Here is a 21,107-nt window from a genome sequence, read left to right as displayed (position 1 = left end):
TCCATGAAACAATCACCATGACAATCATAGTTACCATATTCTGTTGATGCAGAAAATGTTATGAAGTTATTGAAATTATAGTAACGTACAAAACAGCGTTCGAAATTAACGTCGGTCCGAAGCCATTCGGATCCACAGCTTTAGTTTTCTGTAGGTCCTTATGTCCGACAGCTCTTTCATCCCCAATGACTGCTCTGACCTTTCCCGACCGCCTCCGTGGTGTAGTGGTTAGAGCGGCCGCCCGGAGAGCGGAAGGTCGCGGGTTCGATCCCCGACCGCGTCATACCAAAAGACGTTAAAATATGGTACTTGTTGGTCCCTGCCTGGCGCTCGGCATTAATGGGTACAACAAGGACTGGTCGGCTCGGATTCAGTATAATGTGTCTGAGTTGGGTATTCATGCTTCACTGCGGCATGGTATCTCAGTGGGCTAGCACTATAAAACCAGCTTAAATCTGGGCTAGTACAAGCAGCCGCACATACACATACACACGCATGCACGTCGTCATATGAGCGAAATATTCTCAAGCACGACGTAAAACCCAATTTCACCTCACCTCACCTCTGACCTTTCCCTGTCTGAACATTCTGATTCAGACTTTTCAGAAGACTTGGATCTTGACATGGATGTTGTTTTTGTTGTAAATGAAGAGTTAACTCAGTTTGTTAGTTGTCACATTATTTGTTTGTTGGGAATTATATATATATATAATGTATCTAAATTATAGGGCCTACACATTCTGATCAGGAGCCACAACTTTTTATGGTTCTGGGTCCTAAGGGCCTGCAGCGTTTCAGGGTTAAGGGCAAACACTGACTACAAAAGAAAGTAACCCGTCAACATCGACTGAATCGTCCACGATGGGCGAGGAACATGAGGCGCTGTTGACGTCACAAATGTGCAGAGTCTTGGCAACACATACACAATATTTGTGACTTGTAAGTCACGGTCAAAACACTTTTCAAAATATTTACGCTGTTTCTTTGGTTTTTTTAAAATAATCCCCCAAACCCAGGTGTGTATTTTCTTTTGTAGGCGAATGTATTTGTAAGTATAAAAAGAAAACAAACCTTTTCAAAGGAATACATGTTTTATATATGCTTCTTTTCACATACGCGGTGCTTCGAAGACTAGAATTAATAAATTGAGGAATGTATTTGACCTTACTAATACTGCCGTCAGAATATGGTGTATACGAACATATACTGAGTCAAAAAAAGAAACTTCACATTCTATCTTTAGGGCACTATAAAAGAACAAGAGATGGTAAGATGGTTAAATTGTTATTATTTCATTGCTGAGATCTGTGTGATGTACTCGATACACTGACAGTGCCATAATCAGTTCCATTAGGCTACACCACCGTTCCAAAACATGGGTATACAGAATGTCAAGTCACAAGAATAAAAATGCGAAATTTCTCAGTTCAATATCGTGTATGGCCGCCCCGCGCATTCACCACTGCCAAACACCGTCGACTGCCTGATGCTTGTGAACACGTGGTTGGGGATTCTGCGCCATTGCTCTTGCAAGGCAGCGCCAAGTTCCTGCAAATTGTGAGGTTGGTTCCTAAGACCACGAAGCCTTCTCCCAAGTGCATCTCAAACATGCTCTATTGGATTAAGGTCAGGGGACCTCGATGGCCAGTCCATGACGTTGATTCCAGCGTTTTGAAGGAAATTTCGTGTCAACATCGCGGTATGCGGCCGAGCATTATCATGCTGGAACTGTAGACCTGGGCCATGAGCCGCCATGAAAGGAACGAGTTCAGGGGTGAGCACCTGGTCGCGGTAAGCAGCAGCTGTGAGGTTTCCACGGATGACCAGAAGTCGGGAACGGTTGTTCCCAAAGAAAGCACCCCCACACCACGCAACTTCTGCCCCCGAATCTGTCGACTTCCTGACTGAGTGTACACAACATTGGGCATACCGTTCACGACATCGTCTCCAGACTCTATGCCTGCCGTCCGCGAATCTGAGGGTAAACCTGGATTCATCGCTAAAGACGACTCGATTCCAGTATCTCTGGGTCCATCGTAGGTGACGTTGGGCCCACAGCAGACGTTGACGTTGATGAAACGGCGTCAATATTGGCCCACGATATGGACGTCGAGAATGGAGATTGGCAGCCCGCAACCGATTTCGAATGGTCTGTGAGGACAGTCGACCTCTAAACATCTCAGCCCTGGTTCGTGTTGCCGGCAGAAATCTGTCACGTAGGTGACGTAGGACGATTTGACGGTCTTCTGCTCGTGACGTCACACGTGGACGACCCGACCTTGGGCGATCAGAAGTGGTGCCAGTTTGTTGTAGACGACCTCGCAAGTCATACACAGTACGACGGCTGCATCCCATTGCTCTTGCGACGTCAATAACTGATCTTCCCGCTTGCAACATGCCAACGGCACGTTCACGTTGCACATTTGACAATCGTGGCATTTCAAGTACCGTGAGAACTGTGGTTTAAAAGTGTTTTTTCAATTCTTGAGGCCAATGCAAACACGTGCATATGAAGAAAACTTCGATGCGAAGATCACGTGATCGACTGCACCTGCAAAACCTGATTTGGCACTAACGTCAGTTGCACGAGGAATGGATGGGTTTGAGTGGGTTTTGCTAACGTTTTTCTAGAGTCGAAAGATATCATCAGAGAAAAAATTATTCATTATTTATCAAATTACATTTTGTGAAGTTTCTTTCTTGACTCAGTATATATTATGCTATAAAATTCTCATTTTTTCGCCAAACGCTCCGCCCATAATAAACTATTGCTAATAATTGTAATGAACATCACAATTCACTGGCATAACAACGTTGAACTTAGTGAAATATGCTATATTTTGTGTTGAGAGATGAAATATTATATTTATCTGAACATGTAAAATCGATATTTCCCCCGACTTGATACTATACTTTCAGTCTGCCTAAATGTCACTATGGTTTTTCAGAGCAGGAACGCGAAGGTCAGTAGGAAATATAGAATAACAAGAATATTTTCTTTCTTGTGAGATAACATGTATGAGGAACTCATGCCGGGAGACTTGACATTTACACTTGTTGTTGCGCAATATAATATCGACTTTGCCTGGCCCTGATCACAGTGAGTGAGTGAGTGAGTATGGTTTTACGCCGCTTTTTAGCAATATTCCAGCAATATCACGGCGGGGGACACCAGAAATGGGCTTCACACATTGTACCCATGTGGGGAATCGAACCCGGGTCTTCGGCGTGACGAGCGAACGCTTTAACCACCAGGCTACCCCACCGCCCCCCTGATCACAAGATCGGTAAGACATACATATTACTTAAAAAGAAAATATTTTTTTCTATATATGTTCCAGATACAAACAATGCCTTGGATCCAAATTCAACAGTAGACCAGTAAACTGTTATCGAGTTATCCCTGGGAATGTCACGTGTATTTGACAGAGCACCTATAGTTACGTCAAGCAATAGAGTACACGCAGAGAAGGAAACTAGTGTAACTGTTCATACGGTCCCCGTCAATTCCGCCAACCATTATGACACTAATTACGTACCTCGTTATAACAACAGGGGGTCACTACGTTGCACATTCCATGCATTTCCTGTCAATGTACTGCATTGAAAACAAGGAACCTAACCTGTTTCAAAGCAGAGAGAGAGAGAGAACGAGAGGGAGCGAGAACGAGAGAGAGAGAGAGAGAGAGAGAGAGAGAGAGAGAGAGAGAGAGATGTAAATGCTACACTTTACCTTCGTCCTTTGGCTATGTCCTTTGGTGGATGGATATAACTGGTACTTGCCGAGTGTCCATCCAACAGCTAGTCCTGTCTCTATTAGATATTATATGTAATGCTATTCGATGTTATATGTAATGTAGATATCCAGACGATGATCGTGTTAAAATTCTCACATTGGCTGAAACTTAAGATTCGATTATATCCATCCATCCATCCATCCATCCATCCCCATCCATCCATCCATCCCATCCATCCATCCATCCATCCATCCATCCATCCATCCATCCATCCATCTATCTATCTATCTATCTATCTATCTATCTATCTATTAGTGTGTGTGTGTCTGTATATAAATATATACATTGTATATATGACTTTCATTTTGACTGTGGGGTAGCGTAGTGGTTAAAGCATCCGCTCGTCACGCCGAAGATCCGGGTTCGATTCCCCACATGGGTACAATGTATGAAGCCTATTTCTGGTGTCCCCCGCCGTGATATTGCTGGAATATTGCTAAAAGCGGCGTAAAACCATACTCACACTCACTCACTCACTGTGATCAGGGCCAGGGCCAGTGATATTGCTGAAATATTGGTAAAAGCGGCGTAAAACCATACTCAGCCACTCACTCACATTGGTTGTTTAATGTCAGTGAATTAACTTCCCAAATGAACCCCTCCGCGTTCATGTACATGTACGTTTAGAACAGATAGTGCTTGAGAAGCTACTGAATGAATAGAGTAGTGGCATTGCAGCAACAATCGGCGATGGCCCCGCGAGTTCCTTGCAAGAATGTGTTACTCGCCAAGCAAACATTGCTCATAATCTACATAGATCTATATATCAAGGAACTGTATGTCCCGCAAATAGTGCAGCCTCTGTCACGTCGGCTACGAGTGACTGTTTCTATGCAGTGGACTAAAAGCATAATAATATAGTCAAACATGCAGTGTAGTGATCGATTTCGTGAATGGGGCGATCCCAGATAGCATTGTTGCAAATGTCATAAAGACGTAATATGTGATGCATGGAAAACATGCTGGAGAAGGTTAGACCACCCTGCCTTGTCTGCCAAGCCACCAGGACATACTGACACACTAGGGGATGGATCCGTCTGACACACAGACGCCATTTGTAACCAAAACACCTACATGCAGGCCGACTACGATGGCATTGATTGCAAAAAGTTGGACAACTATATTTTCAGGAAGCACATAGCATATATATGATCACCATGACATGCTTGGCGTTCATATGAGAGAAGGAGGTCCCCAGATGCGCTGGATAGTTATCTTATTCAATGCTGATTATCTCGGAACTGAAACGTGTGGTGGTTTCACTGATGTGTAGTCGGGAGATGTGCAGAAACGACCTACTCCAATTCATGTCTTTTTATATAGATTATCTTAGTAAACAATAAATATACTTTGTTGCTCCGCTGAAGTAGTGTGTTTATTCTGAAAGAGGTTACATTACCTTTCGTCAATGGGCCGTCGTCTTAGGCGCCATATTTCTCCGCGCCGAGTTGCATCCCTTGGGCTCGCCAGAATGTGGTAAACGTAAAAGTTTGTTTTTTCGTTTAAAGCAATATAATGTGGTCGGTATACACTCGATTCTGGGCCAGACAATCCTATGACTGTTGCTAGTTTGTTGTTTAAAGACGCCGTCAGTAATATTCCAGCTATACGATGGTGCTCGGTACACAATCCGATGGTTATCCTATACAATGTATTACCAGCTAAGGGACCGTTCATAATTTATGGCTGGGAATTTATGTACAAATTAAATTACATTTGTGACGTCATTCCATTGTCTGCGCGCTCCATTACTTTTCGGGAATGGTGCGATGTGTACCAGTTTCAAATTTTGATAACAGAAATATTCCCAATACTTCGAATGTAATTTAAGTAGGGTAATATCCTCGTAACTCTCCATTCTTTAAAAATACTGTGCCTCGGCCCCTCCGGGGCCTCGGCTCCATTATATTTTAGGAATGGAGAGTTACTCGGACATTACCCTCTACGTAATGACCCCCACCCTGCATGCCATGTACAGAATCAATGACCCCTTTCCCCCTTCCCACAATGTTTAAGCATAGTTTTTTAATATCTGTATGAACACAATCGCTTACCCTCTCCAGAACAAAATGGGTTAAACACCCACCCCCATCCCCCACTTAAAATCACCATCACCCCCCTGCCATTAATTATGAACTGTCCCTAACATGATTCGTCCATCTCTCTACATAAATTGTTAACATTCGATACGTTTTAGACGGGGAGGACATTTCCAACTCTGGCGCATCCGCGACTGAATGATGTCCGGTTTTGCTTTGTACCATGTGTTCCTGTGTTTCTGCAGGTGACCACGTCACTTGTATGTGTTGTGTGACGATTCCCGCAGGTAGGTTAGGACACGCTCACTTTTCGCGAACACCTGTTATCGTTACTGTTCGATAGTAATTAATAAACACGTGTTTAGGGTATAGTCGGAATCGTTCAAGTGACTGCTCTTAGCAAATCTTTTGAGTATGGTTATGGAACGGATATTTTCGCTTGTTTTACCATGGAAATTTACAATCTGACATGAACGAAATAATATATTCATGTTTCAAAGTGCCATTTGTATTGTGACATGTTTCAACTAAGTAAACGATTGTAGTAGGGCATAACAACGTTATACGTTTGAAGATGACGTGACACTATGTTTGGTTTCAACATTTTTGATACAAAATGCATAAATGCGGCAAACACGGACTTCAACAGTGATTCAGTTGCTTCCTTTATGTCTAATAGTGGGGCGGTTAAGGCCAGGATTTTGTCAAAATTGTGCACTTTGGGTTAAAAGCACCAAACTTGGCACACTGATACATTGAACAATTCTAAACTTTTCTCGATATGGATCCACCTCAGTAGTGCCCCCTGGTGGCCGAAAATCCAAGATGGCCGCCAGTTTGACTGAAATCTCTAACTATGTCAGCCCATGCTCAACATATCATAATTATCTTGTCATATTCAGTATTTTATTAAGGAATTGTCTTCATAGTGCTGTATGTAATTTACATCTAGCATGTAGCGCCCCCTGGTGATGACAAAATTCCAAGATGGCCGCCAAATTTAGACTTCTATAGAATGTTTAAATGTTTGTACACAATGTCAGTATTATTTGTTCAGATCAGTTTAATTTAGGATTTAAAACATTCCTTGTTACTGAATGTTCTAGCTATTAATACCAAAATGATTTTCCTTGTACATTTAAAGTATTACTTTTTGTTATTTATAAAATAATTAACACATGATTAACATGATGAATACAGTATTGATCAACGTTATTATGTTCCACAATGTTTATTGTTTTATAGCTATGGATTTTAAAATATATTCTGTTAATACACATATGTGTATGGCCTTTTAAAATGAGATCAGCACTTTTGCAAGTAGTATTGGAATTTTCTCCTTTGAACAATCAAAGATGGCTGCTTGTAGCAGTCGATGCATTTTGGAGAGCATTCTTGTGATGGATATTTCATTAATGAGGCACCCAAAGGTATGAATGGGAGGGAACATCAAACAAAGTTCAACTGATGGAAGAAATAGGAAGATCATTGTCAAGCTGCCGTTCGTCTATACCAGTGTACCCCCATTTTGTTTTACCAAGACGGATTATTATATGCCGCCTTTGAAATGACCTTTTACTCAAGATGAACATTGTGTTAACACAATGCTTGATTATGAGAACTAGGTAATTATGATGTTTTTCTCTCATGGGATGCATACAATGCACTAACAGACCCTCCAACAACAATTGCGCTTATGCCACTGTTTTTAGAATGTGCACACTCTGTTGCTACGATACAACATTCAATGAATGTGGCAAAGAAAGCTGTTGAGCAGTTACACCCAGGTCATCTACCTGTAAGCAAATGCTAAAACAATCCAGTGGAATTTTCCGGAATCATATGATGATGCCAGTTTCCTTATATCAGGTTTGGTGGATTGGGTATTGAAATAGCTGCGTTCAGGATCCTCGGATTTGACGGACAACTGCAATTTGCGTAGCTGGGTTTGCTGATTCCTTCATCAAGTGTACCCACCTTGCTAGAACAAGGCATGTCCATCAGATCACAGCCGCTACACTATTCCTACAATAACACCAGGCACATGCTCACTGTCAGGAAACAGAACCAAACAAAGAAGACCTTTTTACTTTTAGAAGTTGGTGTGATGCAAAGTCAGCTTCTCAATCCTAGTTTCAGTATTGGTCCTTTGTTCCTGAACTTGAACTTTGCACATTGTGCCTGGTGGGTGCAATTCGAAAAGCAGATCCCCCAAAGTATGTAGCATCACTTGTCAGAGTAATACCATGGGTCTTTATGTTAGATCATGTCATCTATGCACGTTCGCTTTCAGTTCACATCAGAAACATGTCTTCCTTATCAGTGGAACACTCAGCACTGTACCACACATTTTGTTCTGGTGGATTTGTAGAACATAAAACTAAACGACCATTCCCTGCCATGGTAATAGATCGGGCTCATGAAGAAATCAATGCTCTTGTGAAAGGAGATGAAGGGGCAGTTGAACTGACAGAAAACCCATCAGGATGGGTGGTTGCAGGACCAGAAGCGTCTAGAATGATTCAAGAATTCAATTCAATATGAGAGTTTTGTAAAAGAAAGGTTCATTGACAGATCAAAACCAATAACGGAACCAATAAGAAAGAGCAAGCTGCCACTGTTTTTAAGACTGAAGACTCTTCGTCTTCCTATCTCATTGTGCATCACTTGAGGGTGACTGTGCGCTCTGTTTACCAGGTTGTACATATCATGTCTACCAAGAGAAGGGGACTTTCTTCGAGCATGAAAATCACCCATGGCCTCCTTTATTGTCCAAGATGGGATGAATTAGATCTCGTACAGACCTTCTTGAACAACTTGAACATATACAGGCGGAGCCACCAGATGCTACTCCAGCTGTTTCTGCAGTGATACTTGATGGCCCCATGATTGTGCAGATGCTTCATCCCAGAACATCCATAATGTTTCAAGTCGATATCCAGAATGTATTTCTGCCATACATGTTCCAGTATCTTGAACAACAGGACAGACTGGATATGCTTTGGGACACCTAAACGCACAGCCTTAAAGCATTCACCATGGAAAAAGGTGGCAAGGGTCTAAGAAGAATAGTCAAAGCATCATCACTTGTGCGAAGTAACTGAGAAAGCTTCTTCTCAGTTAATGAGAACAAAGATGAGCTTTTGGCACTGCATGCTGAACAGGTTTCTTCAACATAATTTGAAGGAAAACAAATTTACAGCACCCTTGAGACAAGAGTTGTAACCTCTCCTGAAACAGCTGACAGAAGAGTCCATGAAGAAGCCCACACTCGTCTTGTATTGCAATATCTGCTGCTTCACGTGGTGCGCTAAAACGGTCCTGATTAGTACTGCTTACACAGACGTTGTTGTCATAACGATAACAAACATTCAACAGATACCTTCAGAGTATGGATATCATTTGGCCTAGGCAAGCACAAAGGATATATAGCTGCACATTAAATTGGAACTACCCTCTTTCCATCAAAATAAAAGGCATTGTCAGTATTGCATGCCTTCACCAATTGCGATGTAACTTCTTTTTTTTGCCGGGATCGTGAAGAAAACTGCTTGGGATACTTGGAATGTATATCCTGAAGTCACCAAGCATTCCTGTCACTGGCAGATGCCCCAGTAGATACCTGTATTGTATTTTATCTGACAACGCAATGCAATTCCTTGAGCTGTTTGTCATTCTTTTATATGACAGAACTAGTGTGACTTGGAACGTCAGTCAGACAAAAGCCAGACAGACACAGGCAACCCTAAAACAACACACATTACAAGAAGGTCAGGTGCATCTCTGCCACGTCCTGCAGACTGGGGTTGGAAGTTGGCATGTGATAAAACATGGATACCATAGTGGACAACGCTAGGTCAGGCTTTGTGCAGTTGTGAAGGAAAGTGTTTCCAGTGAGTGAGTTTAGTTTTACGCCGCACTCAGCAATATTCCAGCTATATGGCGGCGATTTGTAAATAATCATGTCTGGACCAGACAATCCAGTGATCAACACCGTGAGCATCGGTCATGTATTATATTCTTCTGATGAAATTTACGCAATCACAGAGAAATAGTTTCTTTTCTTACAGTCTGGAAAGTACGTTTTAAATAACCACCTTACTTTGTTTAAGATATGGCCAGGAATATCAGTACAATACATCTTTCTACAGTTTCAATATTCATGATCAGTCACTGGAAACAGACCCATGAAGGTCCGAGTTAGAATATTGATCTTCAGTAACCCATGCTTGTCGTAAGAGGCGACTAACGGGATCGGCTGGTCAGGCTCGCTGACATGGTTGACACATGTCATCGGTTCCCAATTGCGCAGATGGATGCTCATGCTGTTGATCACTGGATGGTCTGGTCCAGACTCGATTATTTACAGACCGCCGCCATATAGCTGGAATATTGCGTGTGGCGTAGAACTAAACTCACTCACTCACTAATAATACAACAGAATCGTTTACTTGCAAATAAGTACTGCATTATATTGTTCTCTGAAACTTTGCATTTGTAAAATACTAACCGGAATACTTCTTACATTATAAAGCATAATACCAACAGATCATACACAAGAGTGCACAAATATATACATTCATTTGTTGCTATTTAAAATTTCTTTTTCACAATATTTTAAATATATCAGTATAACGAGGCAATTTCTGAATATTTTGGCGGCCATCTTGGATTTTTATCACCACCAGGTGGCGCTGTGTAATAAATTGGGAATATGTACCTCACTGTTCCAATTAATCCTCTATGAAATACGAAATTTGGCAAGATAATTATGATATATTGAACATCGATTGCATTTTAGTCGAATTGGCGGCCATCTTGGATTTTCTGCCACCAGGGGGCACTGCTGAGGTGGATCCATATCCAGAAATGTTCGGAATAGTTCAATATATAAGTGTGCCAAGTTTGGTGCCTTTAACCCAAAGTGCACAATTTTTGCCTTAACCGCCCCACTATAATGCATGGTCTGTATGAGAGGGAACTTGTGCTACGTCACAATCCACCGTCCGAAAGTGCCTTGCTCTGTCACACAAATACAAAACCTACGTCACCTTCCACCGTCACAGGGTGCCTTACTGTGGCACACAGAAACTAAACCTACGTCACATTCCAATCGTCACAGGGTGCCTTACTGTGGCACACAGAAACTAAACCTACGTAACATTCCACCGTCACAGGGTGCCTTACTGTGGCACACAGAAACTAAACCTACGTAACCTTCCACCGTCACAGGGTGCCTTACTGTGGCACACAGATACAAAACTTACGTCACATTCCACCTTTACAATCTGCCTTGCTGTCAACCAGATAAAAAACCTATGTCACATTCCACCTTTACAAGGAGCCTTACTGTGTCACACAGGTACAAAACGTACGTCACATTCCACCGCCACAGGGTGCCGTGCTGTCACACAGATACAAAACCTACGTCACATTCCACCTTTACAAGGTGCCTAATTGTGGCACACAGATACAAAACGTACGTCACATTCCACCGCCAGAAGGTGCCTTACTGTGGCACACAGATACAAAACCTACGTCACATTCTACCGCCACAAGGTGCCTTACTGTGGCACACAGATACAAAACCTACGTCACATTCCGCCGCCACAAGGTGCCTTGCTGTCACACAGATACAAAACCTACGTCACATTCCTGCGCCACAAGGTTCCTTGCTGTCACACAGATACAAAACCTACGTCACATTCCTGCGCCACAAGGTTCCTTGCTGTCACACAGATACAAAACCTACGTCACATTCCTGCGCCACAAGGTTCCTTGCTGTCACACAGATACAAAACCTACGTCACATTCCGCCGCCACAGGGTGCCTTGCTGTCACACAGATACAAAACCTACGTCACATTCCGCCGCCACAAGGTGCCTTGCTGTCACACAGATACAAAACCTACGTCACATTCCACCTTTACAATCCGTATTGCTGTCTCACAGATACAAAACCTACGTCACATTCCTCCGCCACAGGGTGCATTGCTGTGAAACACAGATAGAAAACCTACGTCACCTTCCTCCGCCACAAGGTGCCTTACTCTGGCACACAGATACAATAAACCTGTGTCACATTCCACCGCCACGAAGTGCCTTGCTGTGGCACACAGGTACAAAACGTACGTCACATTCCACCGCCACAGGGTGCCGTGCTGTCACACAGATACAAAACCTACGTCACATTCCACCTTTACAAGGTGCCTAATTGTGGCACACAGATACAAAACGTACGTCACATTCCACCGCCACAGGGTGCCTTACTGTGGCACACAGATACAAAACCTACGTCACCTTCCACCGCCACAGGTGCCTTGCTGTGGCACACAGATACAAAACCTACGTCACATTCCACCGCCACAGGGTGCCTTACTGTGGCACACAGATACAAAACCTACGTCACATTCCACCGCCACAGGGTGCCTTACTGTGGCACACAGATACAAACCCTACGTCACCCTCCACCGCCACAGGGTGTCTTACTGTGTCACACAGATACAAAACCTACGTCACCTTCCACCTTCACAAGGTGCCTTACTGTCAGATACGAAACCTACGTCACATTCCACCGCCACAGGGTGCATTGCTGTGTCACACAGATACATAACCTACGTCACATTCCACCGCCACAGGGTGCATTGCTGTGGAACACAGATAGAAAACCTACGTCACCTTCCTCCGCCACAAGGTGCCTTACTGTGGCACACAGATACTATAAACCTGTGTCACATTCCACCGCCACAAAGTGCATTACTGTCAGATACAAAACCTACGTCACATTCCACCGTCACAGGGTGCCTTACTGTGGCACACAGATACAAAACCTACGTCACATTCCACCGCCACAGGGTGCCTTACTGTGGCACACAGATACAAAACCTACGTCACCTTCCACCGCCACAGGGTGCCTTACTGTGGCACACAGATACAAAACCTACGTCACCCTCCACCGCCACAGGGTGTCTTACTTTGTCACACAGATACAAAACCTATGTCACTTTCCACCGCCACAAAGTGCCTTACTGTCAGATACAAAACCTACGTCACATTCCACCCGCCACAGGGTGCATTGCTGTTGCACACAGAAACTAAACCTACGTAACCTTCCACCTTCACAAGGTGCCTTACTGTCAGATACGAAACCTACGTCACATTCCACCGTCACAAGGTGCCTTGCTGTCACACAGATACAAAACGTACGTCACATTCCACCTTTACAATCCCTATTGCTGTCTCACAGATACAAAACCTACGTCACCTTCCTCCGCCACAAGGTGCCTTACTCTGGCACACAGATACAATAAACCTGTGTCACATTCCACCGCCACAAAGTGCCTTACTGTGTCACACAGATACAAAACGTACGTCACATTCCACCGCCACAAGGTGCCTTGCTGTGTCACACAGATTCAAAACGTACGTCACATTCCACCGCCACAGGGTGCCTTGCTGTGTCACACAGATTCAAAACGTACGTCACCTTCCACCGCCACAGGGTGCCTTGCTGTGGCACACAGATACAAAACCTACGTCACCTTCCACCGCCACAGGGTGCCTTACTGTGGCACACAGATACAAACCTACGTCACCCTCCACCGCCACAGGGTGTCTTACTGTGTCACACAGATACAAAACCTATGTCACCTTCCACCGCCACAGGGTGCCTTACTGTGGCACACAGATACAAAACCTACGTCACATTCCACCGCCACAGGGTGCCTTACTGTGGCACACAGATACAAACCCTACGTCACCCTCCACCGCCACAGGGTGTCTTACTGTGGCACACAGATACAAAACCTACGTCACATTCCACCTTCACAAGGTGCCTTACTGTCAGATACGAAACCTACGTCACATTCCACCCGCCACAAGGTTCCTTGCTGTCACACAGATACAAAACCTACGTCACATTCCGCCGCCACAAGGTGCCTTGCTGTCACACAGAAACAAAACCTACGTCTTCCACCTTTACAATCCGTGCCTTGCTGTCACAGATACAAAACCCTACGTCACCTTCCGCCGCCACAAGGTGCCTTGCTGTCACACAGATACAAAAACCTACGTCACATTCCACCGCCACAAGGTGCAAAGTGCCTTGCTGTCACACAGATACAAAACCTACGTCACATTCCTCCGCCACAGGGTGCCTTACTGTGGCACACAGATACAAAACCTACGTCACATTACCGCCACAGGGTGCCTGTGTGGCACACAGATACAAAACCTACGTCACCTTCCACCGCCACAGGGTGCCTTACTGTGGCACACAGATACAAAACGTACGTCACAATCCACCGCCACAAGGTGCCTTGCTGTGTCACACAGATACAAAACGTACGTCACCTTCCACCGCCACAGGGTGCCACTGTGGTGTCACATTCCACCGCCACAGGGTGCCTTTACTTGCTGTGTCACGTTCACAGATTCACAAAACCTACGTCACCTTCCACCGCCACAGGGTGCCTTACTGTGTCACACAGATACAAAACCTACGTCACCTTCCACCGCCACAGGGTGCCTTACTGTGGCACACAGATACAAAACGTACGTCACCTTCCACCGCCACAAGGTGCCTTGGTATGTCACACAGATACAAAACCTACGTCACATTCCACCGTCACAGGGCGCCTTACTGTGGCACACAGATACAAAACGTACGTCACATTCCACCGCCATAGGGTGCCTTGCTGTGCCTTGCAAAACCTGTCACCTTCCACCGATACAAAACGTACGTCACAATCCACCGCCACAAGGTGCCTTGCTGTCACACAGATACAAAACCTACGTCACCTTCCACCGTCACAGGGTGCCTTACTGTGGCACACGGATACAAAACGTACGTCACAATCCTCCGCCACAAGGTGCCTTGTTGTGGCACACAGATACAAAACGTACGTCACTTTCCACCGCCATAGGGTGCCTTGCTGTCACACAGATACAAAACGTACGTCACAATCCACCTTTACAAGGTGCCTTGCTGTGGCACACAGATACAAAACGTACGTCACATTCCACCGCCACAAGGTGCCTTACTGTGGCACACAGATACAAAACCTACGTCACGTTCCACCGCCACAAGGTGACTTGCCATGCCACGTTGCCAAGCCAGTACATTCCAAGAATCGTGGAACTTGAAATCGTTAAAAATGGGTTATCATATAAATTTACCTGGACGACATATACTACACACTATATCCACTCCTCAAAAGGAATATAGCATAAAGAGTTTTCCCCAGTATTCCAGTTATATCACAGAGTGTCAACTTGAAGTCACACGTAAAGATGGAAGTCTCGGACGTTTACAACTTTCGCGAGAACCACGAGAACGGGTATGGTACTGACAAACCTTGAAACACAATCGGGGCTACGTGCTCAAAATCACAGGGTCCTGCCGTTCCCAAGGGACGCAAATCTGCACAAAAAATTGAGGAGCCTTAGATGGTTGAGCCGCCAATGTCCCAATACCATGAAGAAATCAACCTAAAACTATTTCAGTCATGCTTATGTATAATCTGTATCCACTGCGTAATAAAAGTCCACCTACTTGATGAAGTAGGAATATCATTTCCTGAAAGGTATGTATTTATTTACATAAATATGAATCGTTTTTCGTGTTTTGCATTTACAGAAATTCTGCATCTTGCTTTACTATTCGTAAAAACATATCTCTTACACTCTGCCATTCGCAACACGTTACGTGCTCAACATAAGCAGGTTTAATTATCGGCCAATTTAAGTTAATTCGACATCAAACACACCAGACAACGTTGACTCTTTCATTGAACGTTTATTTGTTTGAGGTAATGTCAAAGAAATGGCCAAATTACGTGAGAGCAGTTAATGAGAGTATTGCACGAAGCAAAGCGCCAGGCCGTCAGTCAAGCGAACTGTCAGAGCTGAGGCATCAAGCCAATTTTAAATAGAATCACACTAAACCTGTTCTGGTCTTCCGGTTTGTTCAAACAGTAACGATTCCATGGGAAGGTCGACATTGTTACAATAATTACCACAGTTCTGATAAAGGTAAACAGATACATATTCATCACCCAAAGCTCTGGTAATGTTGCTCAATAGTTTTGCACCAATCTCAAGTCATCCATTTCGTATCAATACCATTCAGCAGCGTCGGTTAATCTTCCCTTCGCCCTATGCATCACTGCACTGACAACTCTGCGTCTTGTTTCAGCAGCAAACTATAACGCTGCTTTCGACCGTAAGCAAACAATAAATAATTCCATCACATATATGCAAAGCTAAATTATTTATAACTATTGCGGGCTCACTTCGGCGGGCCAGAAGCCTTTTCAAAGATAGCAGAGTTTTAGCTTGCTGGTGCTTGTGCCGAATTTTGGACAGGTGCGAGATACTCTGTTAGCCTCTTCCTGGCACACCCCATGAGGCTTCCACACGTAACACAATTACCCCTTGCCCACGTGCACCAATGGAACAGTAACGACAATGGTTTTAGCCAAATCAATAAGGCACCAATTGTGCTGTAATATGGGCCCGTACACACAACCGCTTAAAGCACGATTGAGTTGACGTCACAAAACGGAATTGTTTGATTGGCTGCAATTTAGCGTTTATATTATGCACAACGCATAGATAATGTGTGTGCTCTCTCCCGGCAGGCTGGAAGTGTAGAATGGGGACGCAATGTTCCGTCGGAAGCGCGTATGTGTCTCCTTAACCATCTCAAGATTCAATGTGGGAATAGCCTGGCGATGGATTAATGTTAGCTCGGTGGCAGAATAACAGGAAAGTACAATGATTTTAAGGAAGTAACCAGCCAACAGAACAGCTCTGTGCGAGTTAGAACGAACGACTGTGTCAGCTTTGCGATTATCGATCTAACCGACAAAGCAATATGTCGTCCAGGCGTCCATCTCTTCCCCCCATGCCGGACTTGAGTCATCTGAGCGAAGATGAACGGAAAATCATTGAAGATGTCCTCAAAAGACAGAGAGAAGAGGAGGAGAAAGAACAAGAAGTTATCAGGTGAGAGAATACCTCCATTACAACCAGAAATGTATAGGAAGTATGCTCGCCATTTTGGATTCCGAAATGAGGCTCGCCATTGCTAATGCTGGTCGTTTTAGTCAAATATGCATGGTTATCTTGCCCGTAAGATAAGATGGCTGCATTCGGTGAAATGGCACATGCTTCCTGCTTTGAGAAAATATTATTATGCACGCTGAACGATTGTCCGTTATGAAAGGAAACGTCAGCAAATGTGCGATTCATCTCACTTCAATTTCTAAATAAGCCTCAAGATTTGGAATACTAATTATGATTTCAGCGTTAATATGCCAGCTTTCTGGCTTCATATAGGGCTAAATATGTGATTAGTATCATTTGTTAGGATAGCAGCTGCATGATATTTGTGTTAGCATAAGCAAAGTATTGAAGGAAGCAGGCAAAGCAAGCAAAATATGAGCTAAAGGTTTGGCACGAGCAACTGACAGCTCAGACGCCATATTGCCCTCGCTATGTGTGAATGAAAATTTCGTACTCTGTTCACTTTTCTTTGCACATAATACCAGATTTTGTTGATATGACATTACTATAAATAGTATGTTAAGAGTGCTATGCATGGATAAATACCTGAATATATATTAGCAGTGGATGGGAATACGAAACTATAAACATGTGTAAAGGGTAGATAACTCTTGAGCACACTAGGGGAATAGCAGACGACAGGCGACTGTTTTGTGAGTGCATGATTATTGCACTTTATGTGGGCACAATGTTTGGGATTTGCTCCATGTCAGCCATCGAACTCTTGAGGCTAAGCTATACTAATGAGTTATCTTACTAGCCAACACTTTACCACAGTGGTCATGGATCAAGTGCGGATCAGGGATTTTAAAGGAGAAGGGGGGTGCACCTAAATCATGAAGTCCAAAGGTTAAGGGGAAATGTTCCTCAGGGAAACATTTTCGGGGGTGGGGGTGTTTGGAGGGGTGGTGTGTGTGTGTGTGCGTGCCCACCCCACCCCCATACCCTCTGAATCGATGTGGGTGCTATCACAAAACATGAGTGCTCATTACAGTACCAAGCAATCAGCACCTGAATGTTTGCCCATGTGTGTATGCACAATAGCAATTTTCTCCTCAAAATGTGAGGTTTTCCTCAGACTTGATGTGCACTAGGTTATTTTGTTAAAGGAATTAGATCTAGCAATGCCCATTTTTTCCTTAACTCAAAAGTATACAGAATATTGTAAAGTGGGTTTTCATTGTCATGGGGTGCCCAGCCCTGATGATCAGGAACAGCTTCTCTGTTGGAAAGGGGATCCCAGGGCTAAGTATTGAATTGGTGGTAACACACCTAACCCTATATGGAGGCATGATAACACTGTGAAACAAGAGCCACAGCTGGCAATCTGAGCCAATTAACCCTTTTAGCTGCATCCAGTAAACTACAATGTTGGGTCCCAGTGTTTCTGTGCTCTTTTCATGGACCTGTCTGGCAATATGGTATATTGCAAAACATGTTATTAAGCGGTGGGATGATAAATGAAGTTGTTTATTGGTGACGGTGTGTTCCTACAACTCATCATATTCACTTTGATGGTTGGATGATTTATAAGAGCATATTTGTATTGTATAGTCACTAATAAAACTGAACAAATGTTCCCAACAAGTATTGATTGTGGAGTTTTCAATCATCACTATTGATGTAGATTACTATGTCCATAATTACCGACTGGACTAACAATATTGCTGCAATTACAATATATTTGGACTGATTTTCTTGTACAAACTATGTACAAATATATAAAAGAGCAAACTATGTAGGGTCCAAAATGGAGATTTATATCTCTTTCCACCCCTTTCCATCCACACACAAACACATTGAGAAATTATTGTTCAAAATTAGTATCTGTAACTATATTGTATTACTGTTATAAATATTTATCTAGGAGCAACCAATTCTCAGGATTTAGTGGGCAGGCTCAATAACTTAATTGACAAATGTCATATCCCAGCTGCATAGATTGATGCTCATAATGTTGATCATTGGATTGTCTGATCAAGACTCGACTTTTTACACACTGCTGCCATGTAGCTGGAATATTGCTGAGTGTGGCGTTTAAAAATGAGCAAACAAAAATTTACCTAGTTATATAATCTAAGTGCCTTTGACAGTTAAAACAGAAAGAAAATAAAATCCGTTCATATAGCAATCCGTTCATTGGTTGTTTAATGTCAGTGAATTAACTTCCCAAATGAACCCCTTCGCGTTCATGTACGTTTAGAGTGAGTGAGTGAGTTTAGTTTTACGCTGCACTCAGCAATATTCCAGCTATATGGCGGCGGTCTGTAAATAATCGAGTCTGGACCAGACAATCCAGTGATCAACAGCATGAGCATCGATCTGCGCAATTGGGAACCGATGACATGTGTCAACCAAGTCAGCAAGCCTGACCACCCGATCCCGTTAGTCGCCTCTTACGACAAGCATAGTCGCCTTTTACGACAAGCATGGGCTACTGAAGACCAATTCTAACCCGTGACCTTCACGGGTTGTACGTTTAGAACAGACAGTGCTTGAGAAGCTACTGAATGAATAGAGTAGTGGCATTGCAGCAACAATCGGCGATGGCCCCGCGAGTTCCTTGCAAGAATGTATTACTCGCCAAGCAAACATTGCTCATAATCTACATAGATCTATATATCACAGAACAGTTTCAGTGCAGTGTATCCTATTCATTTTCATGTGTTCTGGTATCAGTGAAGTTGACCTCTTTAAATGATGATGTTAATCATCATCATGATGTACTGACACTGAAACTTGTGTACCCTTTGGCCAAACTGGTGAAATGTCTTTGTTGACCCTGTGTTTGTCTTCACCATCAGTGTGTGAAATTTACACTGGTCCTGTTGTCCCTGGCTAGTAAAAATTCATCAGGACCACAAAATGATAAATTTGCAGTGGTTCTGGTGGCCAGTGAATTTTGTATTGAAGTAAATAGTTGAGTAAATCTATGAATGTTATTTTGGTCCAGGATCACTAATTATTGTGCACTCACTGGTCTAATGTTCTAGTGGGAAATTTTGAAAGGATTCTTTCCCTGACCATGGATGTGAGTACACAGCTTCAGTTGAAAATGTTTGTAGAGCTATCTATCATATTGTGTGTTTTGCAATCGGAAACTTTATGGAAAAACGGTGTCAGATGGTTGAAAGCTGAAGAAAGAGAATTATATATTTTCTATGTTTGAGGTAGAAACCTGTCAAATGATATGCATACTGTGGTATTGGAGTTAGTTTGAAATACTACGGCCTGTTTCAATGGCCTGAACAATCCTGAGCATTCTGGATTGGAATATGCTGCTGCATAGCCATGTTTTACAAAATAACATGGCTAATGAGTTTTGAAATTGTATATTTATTGCTTAAAAGGGGCCAACAAACCAAAACATTCCTTTCATTTCTGATTTGCAAATGTAAAGTAATATGTAGCAAAAAATTCAAAATGAGAATATGAATTATATTATGCTTACTTGAAGCTCTACTACCAAACGTAATTGCACTACAAATTCCAGACATAAACAGATAAATCAATTTTAATTAAATAAGGGACATGATTTTGTTATGGCATGGACATTGGAATTAATTGTTCTGGTAGTGACACAACAACGGTAGTGATATTTTAAATGATAGCCAGTTTTATATGTTTACTTTATAAGATAATTTAACGAAATTTGTCAGTCAGATATTTCAGGACGTTTGAAGAATATGGAATAGGCAAAAGATTTACTTATGGATGTCCCTGTCATGTAAAAAACAGGTAAAGACTTCATGTTATGGCAGTGACATTGTGACGGTATATAATGTCACTACCGTAATTCCAGGCCCCATCACAGCCGTTTTCTTCGTTACACTACCCTGTCCTTACTGTAACAAAAAAATCATACTTATATGCCTATTGAGTTTATTCATTTGATACAAAAAAAATTATGTTAAATAAGATTCCAAAACATTTGATATCTTTGAATTGAAAATTTAGATACAAACAACATTAAACTAGAAAAATGTCACTGACGTCACAAAATCTGTCCTTACCATAACTAAACCCATGATAACGGCAGTGACCGTAACGGTAGTGACAGCCACTAACAATATCAGTTTTAAAACAATAACTGGTGCCCAAAGATTACTGAGCACATGGTTTCAAACAATTTCTCCTACTGTCTAAGTACTTGGCGTTGTTTGGCTTCACAAAATTAATTGGTATCAGCGGTAGCCAACGTAACG

At 42.9% G+C, this 21,107-nt stretch overlaps 1 protein-coding gene across 1 annotated transcript in view; it reads left to right on the top strand.

Moving 5' to 3' along the window:
- Nucleotides 1-16,187: 16,187 nt before the first annotated feature.
- LOC124258753 overlaps nucleotides 16,188-21,107 on the top strand; it is an 83,859-nt gene continuing 78,939 nt past the window's right edge. The window contains 1 exon segment of the mRNA XM_046692835.1: nucleotides 16,188-16,842. Within this exon segment, the coding sequence (XP_046548791.1) occupies nucleotides 16,712-16,842 (131 nt within the window). The 5' untranslated portion in view covers nucleotides 16,188-16,711.

Source organism: Haliotis rubra, unplaced genomic scaffold (assembly GCF_003918875.1).
Source record: "Haliotis rubra isolate DU_JTF1 unplaced genomic scaffold, ASM391887v1 Scf70, whole genome shotgun sequence".
NCBI lineage: Eukaryota > Metazoa > Mollusca > Gastropoda > Lepetellida > Haliotidae > Haliotis > Haliotis rubra.
Note: the sequence above shows the minus strand (reverse complement) of the source record. Positions and strands in the feature narration are given on the sequence as shown.